Genomic DNA, 23212 nt, shown 5'->3' with positions numbered 1-23212 from the left:
GATTATAGTGAACGAGGTTAAGTGACACTCCAACACGTACAGTGCCGTAAATTTCTTGTTTATGAATTATCGTGGCTGCTTGGGGTTTTCCCGTTTGGTAACATCAATTTGTTAATGATCTCTCTTCATCGACGAGTTAAGTCTAATAATAGATTCGCTTTTTAAAATAAATTATCCGGTCTTTTGCTAATAACTATTTTTTTATCAGCAAGGTTAATTACTCGATAACTTCCACGTAAAGCGTTAATCCGTCTGTCAGATTCGCGTAAAATAAGAATAAATAAGACGAATAAGCTATTGACAAGACAATTTGATAATAAGCGTCTAATCACCAGATCATTCGCGCATCTAAACAGACAAAAGCTTGTCGAACAAAGCCAAGCGGTAACATGAGCCAGCTGCATAATTCCAACGGAACAATCGTAGCTGCAAACTCCCTGGTGTACGCGCGAGTGAAAGCATGGCAATTAACGTAACGTTACGCGCGGAGATTTACATATTCGACTGAGCTTTCGAACGCCAGCTAAACTGGTAGCAATTATTTCAACGTTTTGCGCGCGCCCTTTGTTGCGTGATCAGCGAGTATTTTGATCTTATGCACGCGAGAGAGAAGGAGAGAGGGAGTCGACGGATCACCCGTGTTAAGCTTAGATGTGCGAGGTTTGGAGAACTCGTGCGGTGAGGATTAGGGAATCGAAAGTGTGAATGATTCAACTGCGGTCTATCTAGATTATTGATGAGTTATGCTCGTGGGAAAGGATTCAAAATTTCACGGGATAAAAGAAGTGAAAGTATTGCGCAATTAATTGGTTATTGTTCGGCGGAGGAGCTACTGTTGTGAAGATGAATGAGTTACGAAGGTTTAATTGTTTTACTCTCTCTCTCTCTCTCTCTCTCTAGTTGCTTGAAATTGAGATAGTTTCGCCGAGGTATATGAAGAGCAGAGAATTAGAAGGGAATTTCCTTTTGCAAAGGGGTTTACAAGTGTTTCATTGCGAAGTTTTCGGAATGAAAGTTAGTCTCTTGGGCATTATAAATGATTTCATTTAAATTCACGAGTAGAGTCGTTGTCGAGCGAAAAATTTGGCATTACTTTGTGCATTTCAGGTGCGTAATTGAAGCGCGAGGCGCCCAAAAGTTTGCCGAATAAGCGGAAATTCGAATGCCATTGTAAAAATGAGATGACTCTCGCCGCATCGATCGCCAAATGAGCACCGCTTATCTCAACAGCGTAAGATCACGTCGAGGATTATTTATAGAAACAGTAGACAATTCCTCAAAGGCAGAGCGCCCTTAGTAATCCAATCGATAAGTAGCTTACAGCCTAACAATACAGATCAGACGCTAAGAAGCAGATATCGAATCGATCTGTCTAATGGTCGACGAACGTTATCCCAGAGCGCATTTGGATCAATTATCTCCTGCGATGGACAATGCCTCTGCGAACCGCTGCTGCTACCGAGTCTGGGCACGTTGCAGGTTGAATACGACCGCACTGTACCGGATGCCCAGCCAAAGAACGCCCACTTGGGGATTTCGCATCTTTTTTAGACTATCCGAGCGGCAGCGGAGAGACCAGTTGATTCAGACTGCAGACGTGTGAAATGCTTACTTGAAAAATAAAAAAATATTTGCTGAGAAGCTCGACGTAATCGACACGTTTCACGGCCGGAATAATTCAAACGGCCGCTACCAACTAGCTCGTACGTATGTCGCATCGCTTGCATTCCTTCTATCCGATATAATTCATTTTCTCTCATAAAAAACAGCCGGAGAGAAAGAGCGCCTTCGTTAAAAAGTTATTATATTTCTTAATCAAGCTAGCGCGCCACTAAATCATCATCGTAAAGCCGCACGATGAAACGAGCTAGAGGCGAGTCATAAACAAAGGACCGCCGGTATCACATCGGGAGGGGGAAGACGTTAAAAGAACGACGAGCTGCAATATTAACGAGCACTCGCCAGAGAGAGAGAGAGAGAGAGAGAGAGAGAGAGAGAGAGAGAGAGAGAGAGAGAGAGAGAGAGAGAGATGATGGACTCCGGGTGTCGTCACTGTCACATAAACGTTAATATACGTTGTGGTTGTGACACTCGCGCGGCACCGGAATATACGCGGCTAAAGTTTGATGAAAGCGCGCGCGGAGATTCGTCCTTCTCCCCTCCTTTTTTTTCTTTGTACGTGTGGATACATCCCAGCTTCGCCGGTAGCGCGGGTAATTATCCAAGGGCTTTTTCGAGTGTGGTGACCGAGAAGGTATAAAAGTAATTCAGACGTTTTACGTCTGCCACTGGCATTTGCGCTTTAGTTGACTATCTCGTGATTTTGCTTTTTACATCGTCTACTGTTTTTTTTTATGACGAATTATTTTATTTTATTTTCCATTAGTTCTGGTTGGATATAATTTTTTTGTTTCTTGACTTTAATGCCAGATACTTACTATATTCATCGTTTGTGTCTACTTTATTAAATTCACAGGAAATAAATAGGATTCCGACCAACGGCCCATTATATTGTTCTCTTTTACTTCTGATTGAGCAGCGATTGTTTGTTGATAAATTGATTAAAATTTCCACCGCTGTCATACGAACTTGTGATTAAAAAATCAATTATCTTTGCCAAAGGTTATTCGAAAATCATGAAATTGTAAAACCTCTACAAAAATTTTATTTGTCCATTGAAAATTTTTCAGGAAATTATTTCATCAATCAATCAACAAATAAAAAGGAGAAGAAAGAAAGAGAGTTGGGTTGACTTCATAAAACATACAGCATTCGATTCGCTGGTCGGCACGTAACAAAGCGAAAAATTCACTGTATTTGCATGTAAACAAAAGCGCAGCAGGAGTAAAAAGCAAATGGGGGAGGGGCTCGGACCGTTAAATAAATATAACGAGAGCGACTTGGCGGACATCCGTCCGGCGCAGAATTCGTTACAGTAGCAAGGCAACAAAGCTATCGAGGCAAAAGCCAGAGCGCGACTTGCGTATGCATGGAGCGCCTTCTCTCGCTTTCTCTCGTCTGCATATAGCTGGGGCGCGTTAATACGGGAATACTCGGGGGAGGAATGCCGGGTGTGTACTCTGGAACTTGCCGAAATACCTAGATCCTTGGCCCCTTCCACTCCGACCTCCGCAAGCCAGGAAATTGCGATTATTGGTATGTCGACGCTACTGTGTTCGCGAGTGCGCAGCGTGCGTATGTACGTGTGTACGGACGCAAGATTGCATTGTTTGTTTTGGACTTGTTTGCCGGTACAGTTTGACGAGGATTGAATTCAACGCGTGCGCATACGGCTTTCCTCCGAGCTTCCGCGTGAGGAATATGGATGATGCTACGGTAAATGGAACATCAATGCGAATTTCAAGTCAACGTAAAAACGAAATGCTCTTTAATAATTTTTGTGAGTTCCACAATTTCAAGAAAATCAACGTACTACGTTTTTATGATAAATAATCTGTAGAATTTTATAAAACTACAACGTTTAAAGTAAAAGTCTTTTCAAAAACCGAAATAGCAAACTTTAACTTCAAATACAGTTCACCGACCGCAAAACTTGATAACAAATAAATAAGAGCGTTAAGAGTGGTAAGTAACTAAAAATAGTTCGATCTTTCACGAAGAACAAACGGGTCACGCCAATAGAGACATCCTCATCGATATGGCTGCTAGTCGAACATTTCTTTCTCCCGGTAGTATAGCCGAACGCAGAGACAGGAAGAGGAAGCGTAGAAAACCCGCATGAAATTTATGGCTTTCCTGCGGCCGATTGGCCCCCGAAGATCGCCAGCTTCGCTCCGGAGACAAGCGATATTGTTACGTTCTGTCTTGTTCTCCCGCTGCGTCGCGCGGATCCAATGTTGCCCTCTTGTAGCTACCACGCTTAGCTTCTTCTTTTTTTCTTCTTCTTTTTCTTCACCCTTGCGCCAGATATGTGACGTGCTCGTGTACGCGCGGAACATTTTTTCCACCGAGTAAGGTCTTTTTACGCGTGTGCCAGTCGCAACCGAATGAACGAAAATGGAGTGATATTTACATTTCAACTCCAGTGGAAATTTTCCACGCGACTATCGTCGCTTTTTAATTCCCTTTCCGTCGAACTATAGATCTCCCCCAATCAAATTTTTCGAAAATAAGTTGCTGGTGTCTAAAAATTGTTTGCATGTGCCACGTTCATTCGATCTAATAGTGAGCGTATTCTTTCCTTCTTTCTTATTTTTTTATGCAGAGGATAGAGAAAGAGAAAAAAAAGAGGAACCCACGCGATATTTTCCCAATCTTTCATGGCTGACGTTTCCCGACGCGTGAAATTCTTTTTGTTCCTTTCGTCTACAGCGTATATTAATCGGATATTTTATCAATTCTCCATCAGCGTTCTTCTTCCAAACTGATGCTATCCAAATGTTCATTGCGTTTTCTAATGAACAGATAAAAATAAAGACAATTTTCTCGCGAGACGGTGAATGCCATGATTGATGAGAAGATGACTATATTTATCAGTGAAAACAAACTAGCGATTTTTTGTTAATTAATTATCTTACGCATCTTTTTTTCTTTGCAGCTTATGAGACTTTGGCATTTGTGACAACGTGTCATTTGCCAACGCGATACTTATTATTTTCCAAATTCATCGTGGGCTACGTATGCAGAGAATAAACACACACGAATTGTTGTTGACGATATTCCAGTATTATTTATTCGGTCATTAATCCTTCCGTAAAAGCAACGAAACAGCGCAAATTTCTTTTTCTCCACTAACTGACGTCGCAATTAAAAAACTATTAGAAGCGTCGCGCGCTCGCGTCACGAAAATATTAATTTTACGTGAATCAAGCTGTCGAAGCGACCTGTTAACTTGATATATTATCCAACGAGGTGGCTTTTTTTCTGACAGCTTCGTTTATTCTCGTAATATTTGACGAAATCGTTCGCGATCAATCGGTAGAATAAAAATTAAATCTGAAAATGCTCGGGCGAAACCGATCGAGCGATTTTAAAAAGAGGAGGAACACATCTATTGAGAAACGCGCTTATTGGAAAAGCGAGAATCCTTGGAAACTCGTCGAAAAGTGAAGAACGCTAGGTAATTTGTTTTTCCAAGCGAAGAAGTCCTTTATCCCCCAAGACGATCGAGTTTCTTTTTTTTTCTCTGCTCTCTGCTGCAGAGGCGCTCTCATACTTTCATTTGGTTTTCCGTTTACTAGTTTTCTCTATTTCTCATCCTTCTCAGCAGAGGAATGGTGCGCGTCCCGCAATTTGCTGCAGTCTCGCGACAGCCGTTCGATAGCAGTTAGAGAGATTGATTGGCTCGGTTATCTCTCTCTCTCTCCCACTCTCTCTCTCTCTCTCTCTCTCTCTCTCTTTCTCTTGGGTGGAGGTAGTGGCGACGGCGAGCGAGAGAGAGGAAAAATAGAGGGCATTAGGCAAACGACGTGGTGTTCTTTTTTTTTTCTTGTCAGATGGCTGTGCCGAAAGTGTGGCAATCCCAAACGAAAAATGCTTGCCGACGAAGGAGCAGAGAGAGGATGAGTGAGAGAGCTTTCACGAGAGCGTTTGTTTTTTATCTCGCAAAGCTTTTTCTTTTTTTTTCATCAAGAAGAAAGTCGTGATTAGTGTGTAATTAAAGTGACTAAAGGTCGATGTTATTATATCTTTAATTGGTTGATTGTTATTTTGATAATTATAGCTTTGCATTTATTAAAATGTGATTAAATGCGAAAGCCGAAAACTTCAATTTTCACTTCGTTGAGAAAAATACCTTTTTATGAATACATAAAATGATAATATCACTGTCGAAAAATCTTACCTTTTGTAATATGTTTGTGAACAAAAAGTTTTGGGGTCTTTCTTAAAGTAAGTTTATTAAACTAAAAGTAAGTATTGTGATATTTGTAATATTTGTCAGTTATTTCGTTTAGAATTAGATTTGCTCGAATTAAAAGAAAGGATGAAATTGAATCGCAATTTTCTCCTTCTCCGCTGATTTTTATATAAAATATTAAGCCCTTTCCTTCAAATAAATGTCCAAATTTATATATTTTAAAGCGAACTTACCGCATGCTGCGGGTAATGGTACCGCTGTGATGTATGCGAATGAACTCGTTACTGGTGGTTGCCACGTGAAAATAGGACTGCTTCTCATTGACGAAGAACGTGTCCGGCACCCAGATGTTTTTGATGAACTCCGAGCCAACGCTCAGCGTCTCGACACCTCGGCGTTCTTTGAACGCCAACCGTGGATCCGTCCAAAATTGTCGGAAGTAAAAATCCAGCGTGAAATCCTAATTGATCCAGCATAAATTTTGATTGATTAATCATAATGTTTGGTTTCCTCCAGTATGGATTTTCAAAGCTTGTTTTTCGAAACATATTTATTTTATTAGAGTTTCTGTATTTTGCTTATACTGAAGTTAATTTATAATCCACAATCCTTTACATTAGTATTTATACGCATATAGAATGTTCGCCAAAGATAATTTAAGATTAGATATGTTTCGTAAAACGAAATATTTACAAGTACAAATTTACATCATGCTTTCCACTCATATACACGTATTTCCAGTATTTATGCTGTTTTTTATTATAAAGTTATTCTTCCATTCAGATCACACAACTATTGTTTGAAAATTTAATGCTACGAAAAATGTAAAATAATTATTTATTGTCAGTTAACAATTTTGTATTACAAAACGTTATTCCTTATTTGAATAAAAATATACTAAACTTTACAAATTAAGTAGCTTTGAAGCAAACAAAGTATACAATCATACAATATAAATAAAACAAGGAATTGTCTCAGGAATTCCCTTGGGTGTCACTTTGGATTTGAATTTACTTTTTTTCTTGTTTTTGCTTTATTAGCAAGATATTCTCTCTCTTTGAAAGGAGAGTTTTCCTTTTGAGCGTAAGAGAAAAATAACAAAGTGTCCGTTTGTAAGCGGACGATTGTGGCACAGTTGAGCGACAACATATACAAGAAGAATACGAAGATATTTAAATAGTATTGCTTGCGTAAAATATACCAAAATAAATATACAGATAAAAGGGATGACAACTTGTATTGGTGGCACTCGATCAGATGACTGATTCGTAGCTAATCACTTTTTTGTTCTAGTATTCGGATTTGAAAATTCTCCTAAAAGAAAATGTCGAGCTAAATTTTTTAATTACGAAATTTTTCTGAATAACTCTGCTGTGAAAATTTTTGCACGATCGCAAAAAATAAAAATAGAATAAAATAATAATAAACGAGCTCCCAGGCTACTCAAGTTTACTGAGTCGATTTTACCATGGCGGCGGCGTTCCCTCGAGCGATTCGTTAAAATGCAAGTATATAGCCTCGATGCTACACGAGAGCTAGACTCTCGGAATCTAAGCCCCCTCTCCCTTTCAGTATAAATGGGAGGCACTCTCGTTCGATACTAATTCTTACGAGTCCTTTAATCGGCACTCGCGATAATTTTACTAGGGAAGAGAGAGAGAGAGAGAGAGCGAGAGAGAGGGAGAGAGAGAGAGAGAGAGAGAGAGAGAGAGAGAGAGAGACAGAGAGAGAGGAAAATTGAGGCCGTGTGCAACGAGGAAATGTGGAAATTCTAATGAATGCCGAAGAAGGATTAGAGGGTGAATTGTCGGCGAAAAATGTACATGAGAACGTTTTCTGAATTGTTAGGACTTACGTATATTCTTATAATCTTATTAATCCTACTAATACCGTCTAAGTTCAAACAGTAATTTCTTGTTAGAACTCAAAGTAATAATGATTGAATAAAGCGCGAATCCATAGTCCAAGTTTATGGATGAAAATTTCGAGTTTCATAATAAGCGGGCGGCATCGAAACTTAGATCTAGAAGAGGAAATGAAGGGGCAGAACGCGTCATCAATATTTTGAAAGCTCGAATCACTGAAGCTTGTCGTGAAAAGAGTATAAGGGTAAAAGTTTTAAAGCCACGACGAGCGTCAGCGGCGGCAATTATAGCGAGGAAAGAGGCACACAAAAAAAAGAATACAGAACGTTATGAGGTCTACGTGCTCGCTCAAGGCGCTTCACCGTCGCCGCCACTGGCTTATCGGCATGATTTGCGAGCCAACTTGAATTTAAAAAAATCCGATCTCTTTCAGGGTTGGCCATCTGTCATTTCTCTCTTCTTCGCCAGACTCATCATTTCACGTACCTATAGCGTTGGTTATTCTCTTCAAATGTGAATGCCAGGAGGGTATATTTAAACATTAAATCGAACTGATTGCGCTGGCATTATTCGTTAATTGTACGATTTAACAATCATTTTTTTCAAAGATTTGGTCTCGTAGTTGCGATTGATACTGGGATTGAAAAAGAGCTAGAGAAGAGAACCAATTGAGATTAAAAAACGGCAACGGTTCAGCCAAGTGAGAAGAGTAGCGAGAACTTGGCAATTTTCAAATCGGCGTCGTGCTGGTAGCGTTAGAAAACTTTCTCGGCACTATACTATTTTCCGTTTAAGAAGGGAGGGAAGAAGTATAACTCGTCGGGAGGAGCCATGCAAAAAATGACCCCATCAATCTCTCGGGACGGCGCGCGCGCAAGCGTTGCACCGAGCCAACGAACTTATACGAATCAATCGTTGCGCCGAATCGAGTGCCACGGAGCGCAAGTTCCTTCCCTTTTCTCTTCTTCTCTTATGTACATCTACAATGCATCATTTGCACAGAAGCAGTTACCAGTATTCGACTTTATTGCCAGACAATAATGACTCACAGAGAGACAGATTATCAACATAAAGAAATAAATAAAGTGATCAATAAGGGTCAAGAGCTCAGCTAACTTATTTAGCGAGTGTATACATCTATAGATATATAATTTGGTTTTGGTATAGAGTAACACCGACGATAATTGGTTCCGACCGTTTTTTCAGGTCTTTCTTTTAAATTCTGTATCCGTCAAGAGGAATTCAGCAAGAGGAAAAACATAACACGCACATTTCCAATTCATCGAGCAAAGAAGAGGTTTCTTTTGAACACATATAAATTTCATCTTCTAATTCCTCTCGGCGTTATATAGCGTGGGGTCGTGTTATCCCACGAATAGCATGTTATCATTATTTTCCTCTGGAAGATATTTTTTCGTTTTCGAGGAAAAGAGAGCTATAGATTCCTGCTCGGCAGAATAAAAGCACACGCACGCACACAACGGGAAAAAGAAAACAAACAAACGAACAAACAACGGGGAACTACACTTCCCGATATTTTATCACTTTTTTCTCCGGTTAAAAAATTGAAATAAGAAAACGAAAAGAACTTGGTCGTAGATTTAATTTGTAGGAGAAACGTGTTTGTCTGCGTTGGACATGACACTCGTGCAGCATGCTTGAACAACACACATGGTATGAGGACCGAGTCTCTCTCTCTCTCTCTCTCTCTCTCTCTCTCTCTCTCTCTCTCTCTCTCTCTCTCTCTCTCTCTCTCTCTCTCTCTCTGACAAGCATGCACCCAGGAAATGTATACCTTGGACTGTCTGTGTACCTGGTGCTTGTGTGATTAAGCATAAGTTACGAGCTTCTCTGCGCGTCTGTGTCCGAGTGTGTTTATATATAGCGCAATCATTACATAAATGCTCTTTCTCGCAAAGGATGGATAATGATGTGTAATCAGAAGACATACATGCACAAACAAAATACTAAGTTTTCGCGTAGTTCATCTGCAGGAGAATCACATGAATAATTCAATCGATCGATCAACAATCGATGTATTTAATTAGTCAATTAACGAGATGCATCATTACGCTGGACAGTCATCCCTTTGATATAGATTGCGGCACGAGCTGTCCGTACATTTGCACGCGTGAAGTCAAGTTGTATACATGTATAGAGACGTGTGCATAGACGAATGATCTCTGTGAACTTCGTCTTGAGTTTCCGAGGGATGTACGCGCGTATGTTGCGCGTTAATATACGAGCCAACGTGTCAACGGCTGCCTCGGTTACAACATATCTTTGCCAGATATGTTTATTTCTAAGAGAATCTTGCTGCTATGAACTTGGAATTTCGAATTAATATTATTCCAAATTATCAGTCGTACTACGTCATTCAAAGCGGAATCCTCAAGTTACATCTGTTGACACTTAAGCTCGTTATAACGTCGAATCGTATATACAATTTGCTTCCAATTAATATTCTGATCTAAGCTTTCAATGCGTATATATATGTGAAGGGTAAGCTGAGACTGCGTGTATACTGTCTACGCAGTCAAATGAAACTACTCGTTGTGGTAAATGTAATATGCAGGGAGTTGATGTATACTAACGTTTATGCTGCATATAGATACATAAAGCACAAATAGTAATTCTAATGCTCGATACCCGCTAAACCTGTATAATTTTCATTTGCATTGAATTAAAAAGACAGTTGAAATTGACCAATTCGATTGCCTTGACTAAAATTACTTGCAAAGGCTCTAAATATTCAGTACCATAATTTCATGTTAATTTTGGTGACACAATTGGACATTCTCTTTCATCCTGAAATTCTCGCTCACGGCATATCAAATTTCAGCTGGAAATTATATCCCCATCTCTCACCTTGCATTACCTAGATTATCATCGCGCGCAAGCTCCCCCCCCCCCCCTACCCTCCATCACTAATAAACTTCACACGCTTCGTCTCTTCTTCAAAGGCTTCAAGCGTCCAAGAGAGGGAAAGCGACGCGTCGGGAAATCGCGTGTGCATATTATACCGTCGACGCTTCGTCAACGTCGTCGTCGTCATCTTCTTTCTGTTTCACTCGTGAATTTCGTTTCTTTTCGCAAGCTGATCTTTTCATTTTCCTTCATTTTCTCTTCGTAGCGTTTCGCAACTTGCGAAGGTTAGATGTAAGGTAGTTAATTGGCGATGGTTGATATTACATGTTTCATCGAGATGTAGATTGTTTTGTTAGTTTAGTATGGCTTTTTTATGAGAACTTACTTTATTGAACATTACATTACAGAATTTATGTCTTTTTTATCTTTTACTATGTATAATTCATATCTTAAAAAAATTCGTTATTTACTGAACAATTAAATCGGCGTAAATTTCTTCTTTTAAGTATTTCTTCTTTTTTCTTGTGTTATTCTTTTCAAATGTACAAAACTTTGTCAGTACATATCGCTACTGTTTTCGTAAAAATGAACTCTAAGAAAAAGTATCCAAACCTTACAAGCGTACAAGGATAATTTACTCGTTTAGTACAAAAAAGTTTTATTGACTCTCAACAAAAAACATTTTCAATTTAAAGCTCTCGATTTTTAGCTAACCACAGCAGAGATTCCCGAAGTGATCAGTAAAGAATTTCCAAAAACTCGAGCGAGAGTCAAGAAGAAGAAGAACTGCGCGCGCAGTGGCTAATCGAATATCCCGCGAAAATTCCATGAAATCTTGAGGTCGAGTCACCACGTGCAGCTGTTCGCATTCCACTCTACGTGTCGGTATATAGAGAGGTGTGCGAGTGAGAGTGCTGGGAGGGGGGGGGGGGGCTTTATCTCTATATCTTCGGTTTTCTCCAAAAGCTTTTTGTCCGAGTTAAAAGTGCCACTTCTGAAGATCTTTCTTTTCGCGTGTATTCTCCCCGTACCCCGCTATATTCCAAATTCTAGTCTATATCTTCTTCTCCAGCTCTTCCATCTTGACTTTTTTTCTAATTTTCCATTGCTTGTTTTTACCTCTAACATCAGTTATGTGTCAAATGCGTTTGCGACACGAAATTATTCGATAAGAGTTATTAAATTGGCAAAACGTAGGACTGCGTTTCCGAGCAATCTGAATATTTTTTCGCATCCGTAACAACGTAAAATTGCCTTGAGCAACGCACTCACTTATCCATTATCATCCGCGCATCTCTCATTAAACTACTACCTCTATACTTTGCATGTTATGCATTGAAAATTCGATCCGCACGCGAATCATGAATTATTACGCGCTTGCGTGAAAAAAGAACGATCCAATTACCGCTTTTAACGCAACGCGACTAGCTGCCGTATCGCACTATAGCGCCCAGATACGTTCACAAGTAAGCGACAAAATTACTATTATTATTATTATTATTATTATTATTATTATTATTATTATTATTATTATTATTATTGTTATTATTATTATTAATATTATTATTTATTTTTCTTCGATTTTTCTTTTATTTCATCCACTAGAGAACTTTTTCCAATGAGTAACACGAGTGTGTTTGAACGTAGCGGCGCAGCTTTAGTGATATAAGCTTATGCTACGGAAGCGATTTCTCTTTGACGGCACGCGGCGACGTTCTTGACTTTCTCGAGGGTCTCTTTAAGCTTTATTCTCGTCGATGAAATCGAGACGGTTACCGCGCGTGCTTTTGCGCGAGGTAGTGGCTGTACATATATCGTTTTTGATGGATTATTCGTTTGCCTATGATTTTTCCATTTCGAGTTATTCAGGACTCTCCCTCTCTCTTTGCCTGACGGTTATCGATGACAAATTGTATAATGTTACCAGCATTGATATACTCACGTGGTCACTTTTGTGTACATCAATAAGTTGCATTTCCACAAAATAAAATGGCCATTCTATTTGTGTCTCTGATTCAACGCAGTGAAATAACTCCCACTCGGACCAGAAGTGTTAAAGTCAGTTGGCGCTTAGAAATTATTTGGAAAGAGAGGAACATAAATAGAGGATACACGAGCGAGAGGAAGCAGTGGTACGAAGGCAAGTGTGCACGTCTGAAGTAACGCGCCGAGGCGACACAGTGTCCACATTGAGAGCAGGGCAGCTGTAGATAGCGACCGTGTCTTCTCGACACGCGTCTCTGCAACTAATGCCTCGAGGTCTTTCCCTCTTCGACGATACTTCAGTAGCACACTAGATTGCTAACTTCCGTAAAGCGCTACGATTTTACTGTTGTAACAGACAAGAGAGATACGCGGAAGTTCTTCAGATGTTTCCAGTGCGTTTGATCCTTAGCACTCGACGGAGTATGCAGGCTGCACATTAACTAATTAGGTGGACCGAGCAAGTGCGTGCAGTCGAAGGACGAGGTTTCGCTCGGCATCAAAGTCATCTTTGACAAGCTTTAACAATTACATGAGTTGCAAGCTCTTCCACAAAGCACAAGATAGTTGCTTTGTCAGACGACGAATGAGAGGCAGTTATTAGGCTGCAGGATGCTGCCTCGTCGATGTCATGTTGATTTCGTGCGAGGAATATGCATCTTAAGCAGCGTGGCAATCAGAAGTTACGTAAAAATTGTATGAGCTTTTTCGTATTGAAAGTATAAACAATCTTTTCAAATTGTTCATTGTCAAAATTTAAAAGATCGGATGAGTAGCAGTAAATTGGTTCAGATCGAAAACACAAAAAGATAATAATAAATAAAAGGAAGTGTACCAACACGTTCTAAGACTAAATCTTCGAGTAAGCTCGTAGATGACCTGATAACGGGCTCGCACGTTTTCGTTATGGATGACTTTGCGGATGAATTAAGGAAGGAAAAGATATGTTTTTGTTGGTCTTTAGGCAGCTTTGTTGCAATTGTAATTTCGAGGAGTTATACGTCCAATGATGTTGCTGCTGAATTCGTTTGAATCGATTGCATAATTTATCTGATTTGAATATTAATCTTCGTGTTGTTCGATTGATATTTATAAGTAATTTTAGTGTACACCATCAAAAATGTATGTTCATGTCTGACTTTTTCTACTCGCATTTATATTAATTACTTCTATAGTATTTCAACTAAATTTCAAAGACACTGACAAATAAAAGTTATTATGTATTTACTGATTAATATTCATAACCAGTTGTTCCAAACTTTACTCTATTTCTTATTACTTCCATGTTTCCTTCTTTTCCGTTTGTGAGAAACTCACACAAACCACTTGTCACTCACTCGAACTTTAATAATTCAAATACCTTTCTCTTTCTTTCTATCTCTTTCTTTCTCGCGGACGTTGCCGAAATTCCAACGCACCAGAAAAGAAGGATCCTCTAGACTGAAAATCCGGTGCGCGTTCTTCGTCCAAAATCCATTGAGCCCTTGTCCTCTAGTTCCAGAGTGAAGCAGCACGCTTAGACGATAAATTCATTCGTTTCTTTTACCCTTTCTCATCCTGTGCGAAAGGGTCCAGCTGTGCTTTAGTCGTGGGTCTGGCCTGTTTGGCGCAACTCCAGCTGCGCAGTGCGGCCCTTGCGTGCACACATTCCTGCTTTACTTGCATTATCATACGAGAGCGTTTTTTTTATTCTTTGTTCTTTCCTTGTTGCGCACGAATGCTCTCTACAACGACCCTCGTCGATTCTTTAATTGCTTGCGAGTGAGAGTAACAGAGTTTAGCTTCTCTCCATTTTTTTTTAGTCTAAGTGACCGTAGTAACTTTTGAAAGTGGGACTGTCAAGTTTTTTTTGCGATTTTTAGCAGGGAATAAACCGACATTATAAAAAATGTAACTACAATGATTAGAAGAAAAGTTAGATCAACGACAGTCAAAGTATTTTAAAATTCATTCTGTTTAGATGAGTTTGAAGTTTACGCACAGTAGAGTAACTCCGTATTTGATCAGGCAAAGTCATTTTTTATTTTAAGCGATTTATTATAAAAAAATGTTCTTTTATAAACGTCGCGATAATAAAAAGAATGGACAGTTGATTATTTTTGAATGAATACTCGGAAAACATCGAAGTATATCCAAATCAAAAGTGGATCTTGACATTGTCTGATTTTGGTATTCAAACTCAGAGGCGGTTATCGCAAAACCAGCTGGATATATCTCACGGGATAAAAACCGTCTGTCAAAGGCTCGAAGTGGCTGCTGCTGCTTTCGAGGATCATGCGCGCGTTTTCTTGCGGGCGGGCAGGCACTCGATCTCTGAAGTGGCGGCAAAGGATCTGCGGCAAAAGGTCTCGATAAACTATTTATTTTCCGTGTCAGCGAGAATCGCTTCGTGATTCAGCGTCTTTTTTTCTTCTTTTGCTCTCGTCCTCGACTTTATGCATACATCTGAACCGCAGCGGAGATTCAGGAAGGAAATAATCCGCAAATGAGTTCTCTGGCAACGACGCGTGGAAAAGCTCTCGCGTTGCGTTAGCTTATTTGCAAAAAGCGACTCTAAATGCTACCGGACGAGGGAATTTATGTTTGCGAATTTATATACATTGCACGCAATTTTTGCGCTCCTTAACAATGCAAGTCTTATCTTAAGTTAAGCGCCGAGTATTAAGGAGAAATATCGCTATCTCTCTCTCTCTTTCTCTCTTTCTTATATACCCGGTTGCTCTTTTTCTCTTTGCTGGCAACACGAGGCAATAACTCCACACGAGATTTTCGCTGCTGCTCTCAAATGGACGACATACAGCAAGCAAAAAGGCCGCATGACTTGCGCGTGAGAGCAGATCGTTAAGTTTGTTTAAAGTGCCTTGTTCAAATGGAAGGCGCCCTTTCTTAATGGCTTTCTCTATATCTTCTTCTTCGCGACAAAAAGTAAGAAATCGCAAGCACAGACAGAAAGACACGAACAGTGAAATTCTGCATGAATACAAGAGAGTCGCGTCTCTTGCTCGATCTCTCCAGCGCTACATCTCTTTCGGCTTTGCTTTTTTTTCTGTAGGAAGTGCGACGCTGTGCAAATTTTCTCTTTTTTTTGCTGTTCTTTAAGTTAATCAGTATAATTTGTTAAGTCACTTATGGTGAAACGTTATCATTTACTTGAATGACAGTCGAGTATAAAATTTTCATTCTATAATTGAAATTTCTTTTCTAACTTTCATTCTTCTACTCTCAGCTCAGTTAAAACCAAACAGCAATATAATTTCCTGGAGATTTTTCACAGTCACAGTGCGCGTACACTCCATTCACGGTGTGAAAAAAGCATCTTGAGATTAAAGTAGGACTAGGCGGTATAATCAGGAAGGGTGAGGAGAGGAAAAGAGAGAGACGGCGGTCGAGTGATCGATGGCTTTCCCAAAGCGTCTTTGCCAAAAAGTTCACCCTACGGCGTCATATTACACGCATGTATATGTATGTATATGCGTGCTTGCGTGCGCACATTTGTGTGTGCGTGCAATATGTATGCAAGCGAAAATCGCCGCGTTTAACGCTGGGATCCCCTTTACTATATGTATGCCATCGCGGATTTTCTGTTTTTATAGATAGTCGTAAAAGTTATATTTTGTTGTTGTTGACGTTATCACCACTGAGGGTAAATTACGACTCACGATATAAAGTTGTTGGCTTTAGATATGTGTCACCTAATGATGCTGAATTATGGGTCAGCGTAGCAATCGAATTGGTATGCGTCATTGTCATAAAGATTCGCTTCCTTAAATTATCTTCGTTTCAAGAGGAGTACCAACAAAGAGTCTCGGAAAGAGGTGAACTCTCTTACACTCCCCAGGTGTAGCGGTTGCGAGCAAGTGATTCGAACAAGAAAGACCTCCTTAACTTCTCACGCACGTAGCTCGTAAAAATAAAGAAGGCGCTTAAAACTTCTCTCTTTCGTTCAGGAGGCATCGAGTGATCTAAGTTGCTTTTCCTCGTCTTCTTACTTCCTCCAGTCAAAAAGCATTTATTTACAAAAGCATCTCAAGCAGGTAGGGAAAAGCGATCAATATCGGTGTTTTTCGTTTCTTTTTAAATAAAAAGGAAATGAAAGCGATGTAGTACGCGTACACACAAGAGTTAAGAAGAAAAATCGCACATACACAGACAGATAAACAAACAAAAATACGTACATCAACGTTATGATCATTCAGGCGAAGCACGCGCATGACACGACATAGCAGGACACACTGCACGCACACTGACAATGATATCGACAATGGCTTTTTGCGATATTTTTAGTTTTCAATGAATTTTGAGATTATATTCAATTCAATTACTTCGTTCTGCCAATAATCTTTGCAGACTCTCCTTCTAAGAATTTTTCGAATTCAACTTTTGTGCTTCTTTTCGCAAGGATCAGGACTCAATCATTGTGATGTCGCTGGGAAATACGAGGCAAAGGATCTTGTCTAAGATATGGTAGGCAGTCACTCGGAAAATTATTTACAGCAATTAAATTTGTATAGGGCTTATTGTACGGGGAGTGACGAATACCTTACTACTGGTATTCGCATTAATAATTGAATGTTAGTGGAGCACAATATGTATTACAAAGATTTTCATGTGTGCACACTGATGAGACAGAAAAGTAGATACATAAAAGTAAGGATATAGCGCAAATAAAATTTGAAGACTGCCTGCGATCTCAGTTCAGATAAGCAGGGAATGCAGAATAATAATCATAATATACCGCAACAGAGCAAGAACAGGGTAATAATATATAATAAATTCTTCTAAATAAAATATAAATGTACAGTATGTGTATATATATATATCCGTTAAATTGATTTTATTCGACTATTAACGCGCGAGTCACGTTCCAGGTGACAGTATGTATCGACTTGATTTGGTTTCCGCACAGGGCTCAACACCTGGGGTCCAGTCTCGTACATTCAGCTTTAAAAAATTGAATATGCAATGTTTGTGCAACTCGAACGACTGACAGAATAACGAACGAGCCAAAGAATTGCCTTAGAAAAGCAAAATTCGGATAGAACAAATATTGATTTGAGAGCGAATATTATGCCCCGTTGTGTGTTTGAATAATTCGATTGAGTAGATACCAGTACAAAGTGTTCTTATAATACTTCTCGTCTCCTTCTGTAATAGCTGCTTTATGTTGACTTTTCATATAAATGTATAATTAACGAGGAATTTACATCATTATCACTAGAAAAATAAAAGGTTTAGTGGAAAAGCAGGGTAAGGCAGATTATAAAAGAAAGAGAAAAAAAAGAGTGTATTTGAAGAACTATAATAAATAAAAAAAATGCTTTGAAATAATCAGAATTCTTCGCTCGTCTTAATTAATCATGCCAGTGAATTCTTTTGTTCTCCGAGTCTATTAATATTTATAAGGATAGAAAGAACGAAAGATTTTTTTTCCTCTCTCGCTCTCTCACTCGTACGGTTCAAGTACGTCACGCGAACTTTTAAAATACAGGGCAACTCGCTGACTTTTCCCTATGTCTCGTCGCAAAATGCATTGCCCGTACAAACACACATGGAGGACGAAAAAAAACCGCCAACATTTCTTTTTTCTCGTCGTTGCGGCACGAGAATGCAGACATTTGGTTCAATTTAAACCTGAATGTACCAGCCGGAGCAATTGGTATAATATACGTATACGTAATATGCATATGCTTACAGATAAGTCGAGTAACTACTGTTTTTGAGATACGTGTTTAAACCAATAGTTTTTTTTTGGTCTTTACTTGTGACAGTGTATTTTGTTAAAACGTGTGAGAGTTTTTTTCTTTTATTTGCTTGTTATATCATCGTGCGTCCTGCAAAGCTCGTCTCATAAATCCACAGAAAAAATGACGTCATTTTTCGAAGCCACGGAAAATTATAAAAGGAGAGTGTCTTAATACCTCGAGCCATTTCCTCGGTGGAGCCACAATTTATCAAGAGTGGGCGTAGTGTCAAAAGAAAAATATTCAAGCGCCACGGCAGTAAATTTAATATTAAACCGCAATTAAACTGAATGGGCGCGAGTCTCGTATTTCCAACGTACATCGCGTCGTAAAACTGTTAAAAGCCGAGCGCTTATGCCGCAATTACGTGTCGATATATCGTAAAAGCGGACAGTGCCGTAAAGTTAACCGACTACTATACGATTTCTCAATCGTCGACGAGCTGAAAGTTTTTTGTTTGCGCACGACGAGCTTTACCGGATCGGACCATGCACAAAAGAGCAAAACATCATACACGTGAAGGTGTGTGACACATCGCAATTAGCCCAAAAAAATATTCATAGCAATGGCCTAGCAACCACAAGTTTATAATACTTTCATGTGTTGTAAACAACGACATGTATACATATTCTTTGGTGGAGCGACAAAAAGAAAAAAACGAAAGAATTATTTTCAATCGTAATAGTACATATGTAATAAACGTAGCTAATATATAGCGATGACTGCGGAACGTAGCAAGGTTCCCTTGTATGACAGTTTTTTTCAGCCAACCAAACAGCTGTGAGAGACGAGCTAAAAATAATATAGTTAGTATATGATTTCATACACAGACATATCATGTAAATATACATAAATAACAGCACTGCAGAAGAAATTTATTAGTGCACGCCGTGTATTCGTAATGTAATGCTTCTGTAAGTGAGGGAGAGAGGCGACTGCGATTCTTCTTTTCATTTTCGCTCGAAATATGCTTGCATTTACATACGGACGCGCGCGCGAGGGGAAGAGGGAAAGCGCTGGGCTCAAGCGGTTGCTTGTCTTGTCGTGTTACCTCTTTTTCCTTTTTTTACCCCGCCTGCTATTCCCATTGTGCGCGCACGAGCAATTTGCGAGTGTTACGTTCGATCCAATAAGGAAACGGAGATGGAGAAAAAAGACGAGTTGAAGGGCTAGGCTGAAACGAGCTTGGCACGAGTTTTTGTGTCGCGTAAGGACACTTTGTCAGGGAGGCGGATGTTCATAAAAAAAGAAAAAAAAGAAAAAAAAAAAGAAAAAAAGGAAAGTTTCTGGTGGTGATGTTTTTCAGGATCTCTCTGCTTGTTTGTTGGCCTTTTTTCGAATGCATTTTTATTTTTAATATTCAATGTTCTTTGTGCATGCGACAGCTTTACAAACGAAAAATAACTCGAAACGTCACGCCGTCGGTAAAGTGTGTTACGAAATAATTTTTACCTTGATTTCGTTCGACTTTGTCGGAATACTACGTAAAATAAGTGCACAACATCAAAATACGTCCATCAATAATAAAGAAGAACATACGGACGGCACGACACACCACAGAAAACTATGTATCATTACACCGATGACAAAGAGAGACGAAAACAAAAGCGTCTGTATGCGCCGAGCGCTGCATTTATCAGACAAGCACGATTAACCTGTGAGAGTCGAGCGGAGTCGCGCCGACAGGCAGACCAACAATGCCAAATTTAGCGCGCGATCAGCATTACAGAGCCGGTATACATCAGTCACAAGTCAATTCAACCAAAAAGCCTTTTGCTCAGCGGAAGGATTTTGGATGGAAGGGGGCAGGAAGAGGCGTCAACGAACAGCAGAGTTCGTCGCGGAAGTTGCCAACGATGTTGCACGCGGGCATAGGGAGAGGAAGTCGATCGTTCGTGTGTGGTGTTTTGGACATGAAAATCGAGCCATCAAGGGAGGAACGTCGGATATCAATTCTCCGTCATTCCGCTGATATATGAAGCCGTGAAACTATCATCGAACTTGACATCGAAGAAAAACGAGTAATCAGAAATCAGCGCTTTATCCCTCGAAGACTCTTGTCTCTTATCGTATACGTGCGGATTGAGATATCATTATCGTTTGTCATTTTATCAGAAAAAGATAGAGGGACAGAAATAGGGAGATGTATTCCGCCAGGAAAACATATGTCAACGTTCCTCCTGTTTTTGTTCATGAAGGTATAGAGTTTTTCTTGAACTGGTGTGTCTTGTGTAAGCGTTTTCTGCTCTATGTGTCATCCTGCATGTGAGTACTCTTACTGTGATAAGTGCGTTGGTTTTTCATTTTTTCATTGATGGATTGTGATTTTACGATATAGTATTAAATCGAAGTTTGATACAGAATTAAAATTTTTTGTGTAATTGAACTACGTTTTCAAAATGACTCTTGGTATAAATGCTGCGAAAGAATTGAAATATTAACTCTGATTACGGCATTACGTCATTATTTGGTCAATTAATGCCTATCTATTTATCAATTTATAGATTATGATTCGATTTTTCAGGCAATTAGGATGGACATTGATATTAACAATTATTTGTAATTGTCAACGATTAGGCTGACGATCAAACGAAAATTGACCAAAAATTCAATCAGTATTAATACTCATTTCCCTCTGGAAACACAGCAAATAATGTAGACATTGCACTATTAAGCTGCTTTTATAAAATAGTTTAATAGACAAAACGCAGAAAATTGACTGCCTTTCCAGTGGCAATGAATGTCAATGAAAATTGGCATTATGCAAAAACGCAAAATAAAAAAGAAACAATAGTCTCGCAAGAATATTTCGAGAGAGGCAATGGAGCGACAGTCGTGAAAGAAAAACGCAACAAAGACAAATGTACAAGAGTAAATAACAGATCATAATGACACAACAGTATTCTATATACACATGAGAGCGAGCTGAAGAAGTAGTGAACGTTTGTGTAAATGAATTTTATTGTGACACTGTACCATCAACACCTCGGACACGGAACTGATGCTGAGGACATACATAGTGACACCAACCTCCACCGGTGGACCTGAAATCATCAAACAAACCAAAGCTCCTTGGTGATCCTCGATCTGATACTTTTTCCACGTCATTTTTGGCTTGGACCATCGACACATATCGAAGGCTTTTTTCCTATTTTTCTCTCGGCTTCACCTTTGTTACACACCCAACGATTTATGTATTTCTCTAAACTTTTTCTTATTTTTTATTTGTGATTACAATGCGCAAGTGCGTTCACTCGGGCGTGCGTACATTTCCTTCATGTTTTAATATTCATAGTGGAATTGTCATTTTTCCATTGTATATTCATGTAATGAGCTGTTGACGAAATTTTCAAAAAGTTTCTCATTATTTACCGTAATTTTTCAAAAAACGAAACCTCTCTTCAAATAAATACTTAGAAGCCTTCACATTGAATTACATTCATTCATAAAATAGTAAAATTTATATGTGAGACAGAAAAAAAATCGTCAAGCTCATACGTTTTCATAAAACCCATTGATAAAATGATCGTGAGTATTTTCAAAACGAACAAAATAAATACCCCGTATGTACACTACCGGCAATGTATTCTGTACAAAGGTTTTGAATTTGACTCTTCAAGTCAAAATAAATATAGGTTCCGACAATCCTTGATAATATAAAATGAATGGTTTATCGAAAAAGAAATAAAATTTGTAACAAAACTTAATCCTTTGTTACCAATTCTTTTGCGGGGTAAGTGAGGCGCTTTCGCTCATGACAATTGAGAGGGAAGAATGAGGGGAGGCTGATAAATAAATTATACACAGACAAGAACCAAATCTCACTTACAACCTATTATTATTAATAATCATTCACACTGAACAAACGCGCGCATAACATAATCTAAATTACCGACTAACAAACTAAAAATCGAACAATAAACTGCTTAAGATAATCGCAACTGAACATTTCACATTTCACTAATACCAAATCGCACACTTAACCTATTACAAACTTACTTAAAACTACGCGGACTAAGACCGGGAAATTGCCCGGCACGTGGGCGCCTGGACAATTCACCGGTCGCAACTTATATCACTACAAATTAACCTTAGCGCGAACCTTCAGATAGCCGGCACGTGAGTGCCAGGCTATCTCTTTCACCGCGCACCGGTCGTCGCATCAACAGAGAGAGAGAGTGTAGAGGGAAAGAGGAAAAGGAAGACTTGACCTTTTTTTTTTCTTGTTCCTTGCAACGTCGAGAATCCTGGGCGATGTGCTGCCGCAGGACGTACCGGCCGTCGTCGCTGGTCAGATCGTCGCTACCCGCTGTCGCTGACCAGGTCTCCGTCGGTGGCGTTGATTCTCTTGGCAGGTGGGCTGGCTGTTGTTGCTGGCAAAGCCGCTGCCGGTAGGGTTAATCGTCCTTCCTTCCGGCTATCCCAAACTGCTCTCTCTGCTGGGCTCGGACTTCCGCACTCTAGCAAGACTAGGCTTAGACTCCCTCACTCTCGTAAGGCTCGGCTGCGACTCTCTCACGCACTAATTCTTGCACGCCTCTTGCAGTCGCTCTGCGGCGCTCGCTCCTCTCCCTACCTTGACCTATTAGTTAGGCGGCACGCGACGCGTCGCTTATCGGTCACGCGTTGCGCGCCTGCCAATCCCTGCATAGGCCTAATACTCTCTTTCTCTCTCTCTCTTTCTCTCACTCTCTCTCCGCGCTCTTCAACTTTTCTTGCGCTCAACTGCGCTGGCTCGTCCTTGGCGCTGAAACAAAAGACCAAGTGTTAGGCGCATACTTAAATGCGCCCAACGTTGGCCACCACGCTTAGCCGAGTGGGGGAGGGAGAAACGCGGACGAGAGACGGGCAAACGGCCTGCTCTCGTCACAAATTTCATATTTATTAATTCAAATCTATTCATTTACAATATAATGTTAAATACAGTACAAATGGAT

At 39.7% G+C, this 23212-nt stretch overlaps 1 protein-coding gene across 4 annotated transcripts in view; it reads right to left on the bottom strand.

Moving 5' to 3' along the window:
* LOC131672166 (gamma-aminobutyric acid receptor subunit beta) overlaps positions 1-23212 on the bottom strand; it is a 143622-nt gene that overhangs the window by 50629 nt on the left and 69781 nt on the right. For 3 of the 4 annotated variants that reach the window (XM_058949211.1, XM_058949213.1, XM_058949214.1), the window contains exon 4: positions 6052-6278. In XM_058949211.1, the coding sequence (XP_058805194.1) occupies positions 6052-6278 (227 nt within the window). Of the gene's footprint in view, positions 1-6051; positions 6279-21251; positions 21320-23212 lie in introns of all 4 variants that reach the window. The other variant, XM_058949212.1, reaches the window with a different exon arrangement.

The sequence above is a fragment of the Phymastichus coffea genome, unplaced genomic scaffold (assembly GCF_024137745.1).
Source record: "Phymastichus coffea isolate CEN01 unplaced genomic scaffold, Cenicafe_Pcof_1.1 PCOF00144, whole genome shotgun sequence".
NCBI classification, from domain to species: Eukaryota; Metazoa; Arthropoda; class Insecta; order Hymenoptera; family Eulophidae; genus Phymastichus; species Phymastichus coffea.
The sequence above is the reverse complement of the archived record's forward strand: the minus strand, read 5'-3'. Positions and strand labels throughout refer to the sequence as shown.